The sequence below is a fragment of the Leishmania panamensis genome, assembly GCF_000755165.1.
Source record: "Leishmania panamensis strain MHOM/PA/94/PSC-1 chromosome 32 sequence".
Classification (NCBI taxonomy): Eukaryota; Euglenozoa; class Kinetoplastea; order Trypanosomatida; family Trypanosomatidae; genus Leishmania; species Leishmania panamensis.
This window is the reverse complement of record NC_025879.1, coordinates 294137-297698: the sequence shown is the minus strand read 5'-3', so window position 1 is coordinate 297698 and position 3562 is coordinate 294137. Positions and strand designations below refer to the sequence as shown.

General features: G+C 49.6%; 1 protein-coding gene across 1 annotated transcript; it reads right to left on the bottom strand.

The window, feature by feature from the left end:
* Positions 1-1421: 1421 nt before the first annotated feature.
* Positions 1422-1916, bottom strand: LPMP_320880 (CYC2-like cyclin, putative; the record flags this gene model as incomplete). Its single annotated transcript, XM_010703473.1, has 1 exon — positions 1422-1916. One exon carries the CDS (start codon positions 1914-1916, stop codon positions 1422-1424), a length of 495 nt encoding a protein of 164 aa, XP_010701775.1.
* Between the last annotated feature and the right edge of the window lie 1646 nt (positions 1917-3562).

Here is a 3562-nt window from a genome sequence, read left to right as displayed (position 1 = left end):
TGGGCACACTGGTGCGAAAAAAAAAAAACATACCAGTCCAAACATGAACATATATGCATATTTTGAAGTTACGGACACATACGCTTACAAATTGCTCGTCGTACCAACATCCACACCGCGCATGTGTGTGTGTGTACGTGAAGGTGTGAAGATGCTGTTGGTGTTTTGTGCCTCTTCTTGTTGACGAAGAGAAGAAAGGGGAGGGGAGGGATACAGGAATTCACAGACGCACACAAAGTAGGGACACAGCAAGCGCTGAGACAGGGAAAGAAAGAAAAAAAGCGGAGAAGCGGTACCACACAAACACCAAGGGGAAGACAAAGAAAGCACAATCACTGAGACATGCACGATGAACTTTTGAGGTTTGCAATCTCGCTATGTTCTCCTTTGGCCTTTCACAGCTGCCAGCAGCCCTCCATTCCACTCCTACATCTTTCGGCCGACGCTCTACGAAACCAAAGACAGCTACAATCGCTCTTGCACACCCACTTCTCTCTCCTACCTTCTCTTCGACTTTCCCTAAGGTACTTCTGTTAGTAGCATAACGTGAAGAAACGAACATCAAAAAAAAAAGGAACCAAAAAAAAAAAATTAATGTCGGCTGAGAGGAGAAGGGCGTGAGTAACAAGTTAAGAAAGCAGCACCGGGGTGAAGAGAACAGAGACTCAGTAAAAACACGTTACACAGAAAACAAACAACAACAACAAACAAAGAAGAGTCGTCAATGGCCACTCGGATTACGTGTACATAAAACCTCACAGCACCATCGCGCAGCATGGGCAACTGGGCGTGTGGGTATATTCATTGGCACCTACAGAACAGCGAGCGTACATACACGTCATCACCTTGGGCACGCACTACCACCAAACAACTACAGTTACATGGCATGCGCCTTCTTGCCTTTCGCTCTCCAGGATGTCTGGCCGCTCACCTCCCTGCCTTAGAAGCACATTGACATACAGAATAAAGAGGCCCTTCTGGGTGCTTTGCGCAACTGCACCCGAGCGTACTCTCAAACAGGTGCGGGCAGACTACAGAACTAACCCAATTTCATCTCTTTTTCGTCACTCTTTACAGGGAAGAGAGGGGAAAGAGAAAAGGGAAGGAAAAGAGGCGATGGGTTGTTGTACCCACGAGAAGCGCAAAGCAAACGAGAGTAAAACCAGCAGAGTAGCACGTAAGGGCATGCAGAACAAACAAGCACAGGACAAAGTAAAGAGAGGCCATATATCGTACAGAGCACACCAACAGAAGAGCTGCGACTACAACAGATAAGATGAAATCGGTAGAACACTTATGAAGGGAGCAAAACCGTGAGTAGTGAGTGGGGCGCAGAGGGGAAAAGGGGAGCGTCTTGAGATAAGATGAGATGCCTATCGGGGATCTCTCTCCATAAAACCACCATAGACCGCCTTAGTCCGCTACCGAGACGGCGATGCTATCATTCGCTTGGGCATCGCATCGCCGAAAAGTGCCTCTAGTCGACACACGTAAGCATCGTACACGGACTTCTCCACCCACGTGAACCACTGCACAATATCAAGCAACTCTAGCTCCAACACATTTAGCTCAGCATTCACCACACCACCAATGCTAGCATAGTAAGCATTGCTGTAATATGAGTCATCGCGTAGCTTCACACTCAGCGTCATGGCAGTGATGTAGAGCCGATGTACGTTGCGAAGGGTGATCGGAATTTTGGTTTTACAGACATACCGATCCATCAGAACGATCGCTAAGATAAAGCACTCCTCGCTACAGACGGAGTACTTCGCAAAACGTCGTACGTAGTCCCAGAGAGAGATGCTCGGAACTCGGCTACTGTGAAAACACGAGCGAATGTTCTGGTCCAGCTCTTGGCTCAGGTCACAGCGGTACTGCAGAGCGAGTGCGCACAGCTGGGCTAGCGGGGGCATCTCTGGTGGAGCAACGTCTACGGGGGCCGCAATGGGAGCCGGGTCGGTGCCGACGTCTAAGATGCTACAGCTGCAGGGCACGGCAGCGCTGTGCGGCGATGACGCAGCGAACATTCCCCCTCCGATAAGCGAAGAGGAAGAACTAGAAAATGGTTGCACATAGTAGCTCATCGCTGCCGGTGACGCAGCGGCGGCTGTCGCTGCGTCACTTACAGAATGATAGTCAGCACTTTCCTCCACAGCGGCACTGCCGCCGTTCATGGTCGAGTGGTAGCGCACTACCGTCTCACCAGTCATTATAGGTATCGAGATCATCCTTGACTAGGCTGCCAGTGAGGATTCGGAGCACTGTCCACAAAATGTTTTTTTTTTTTTGAAACCAGTCAGTCTCTGCGCTGTTGGTCGCTTTCTTCTTCACCGCGCGGTTGCCAACTGCCACAGTGGCCTTGCTCTCGTGCTAACGCGTCTCTGTACGTGCTTGTGGGGGAATGGAGAGTGAGAGGAACGTAGGGGGGTGCCCTCCTGATGCCCTCAACAATAACATCAACTAAGGAAACTAGAAAGTTGCTACACACGGAGGCGTCCTGTAAAAAAGGCGCCAATCACACAAGCGCAAAAAGCCAACAGTCCAGAATACTCGAGAAGCAACAATATGGGCCACCACAGATAAATCTTGGGGGATCGCATACACACACTCACAGACCGAAATGAGCACGTCGTCGTCGATAGAGAGAGAGCGCGCGGTTAAGACAGCGAATAGGGAAAAGGGGGGAGGAACGAACGGCAGCAGCTGCAGTTGGAACACAGTTGTTGCTGTACACAGAGAGAGAGGGGGAGAGAGAAAACCAGATAGAGAGGAGGTGCAGCGAGAAAGCACTTGAAGAGAGGAAGAAGGCGAGTCCAATTAAAAGGAAAAAATTTGTTTACACAGAAAATGACGGCAGCAAAAATAAATTAAAAAACACACGAAAGCGGTGTGTGGCCAAAAAAACGAGTGACGAAGGCACAACGCGCAAACAAAGAGGGAAGACACACCACCAAGGGAGAACAAAAGAAAAAAAGAAAAACAAAACCAAACGCGGGCTGATCTCGAAGAAGGGTAAAGCTGCGCTCTTGAGAGACGGTGAGCGGCAAAGCAAAGGCCCGGACAAGGATGAAAACACCTCACAGGATAGGCCGTCAATCTCTTTCTGTACTGAGTTTCCTCTGCGGGATTTTGTGCGGACCTGAAGGGGTGGCGCAAATGCCCCGAGGAGGGAAGAGAAGAGAGAGGCACAGTTAAAGACGGAAGTGCGTCGAACACACAAACAGACAGACAAACACTCTCACGAGCACCCGTCAGGATCAACAACACACACACACATACACAAAAAGGCGAACAGCACTTGTGAAGTCAGCTAGTAAGAGAGAAAGACGCAAAGAACAGAGGACAAGTGGCCGGCTAGTCAAAAGCGCACTCACGTCGTGAGCACGTTTGCCCCGTCTGCAGCAACTGTAGTAATCGTGTGAGTACAAGGCAATAAAAACACAAAAAGAAAGAAAGAGAGAGAGAAAAGAAAAGCTCAGACGATAGATTTTTGCGTCAGTCCCCTGCACATGCACAGTTTCGCGAAAAAAAAAAAAAAAGCCCCTGCGCGTATCGGCTC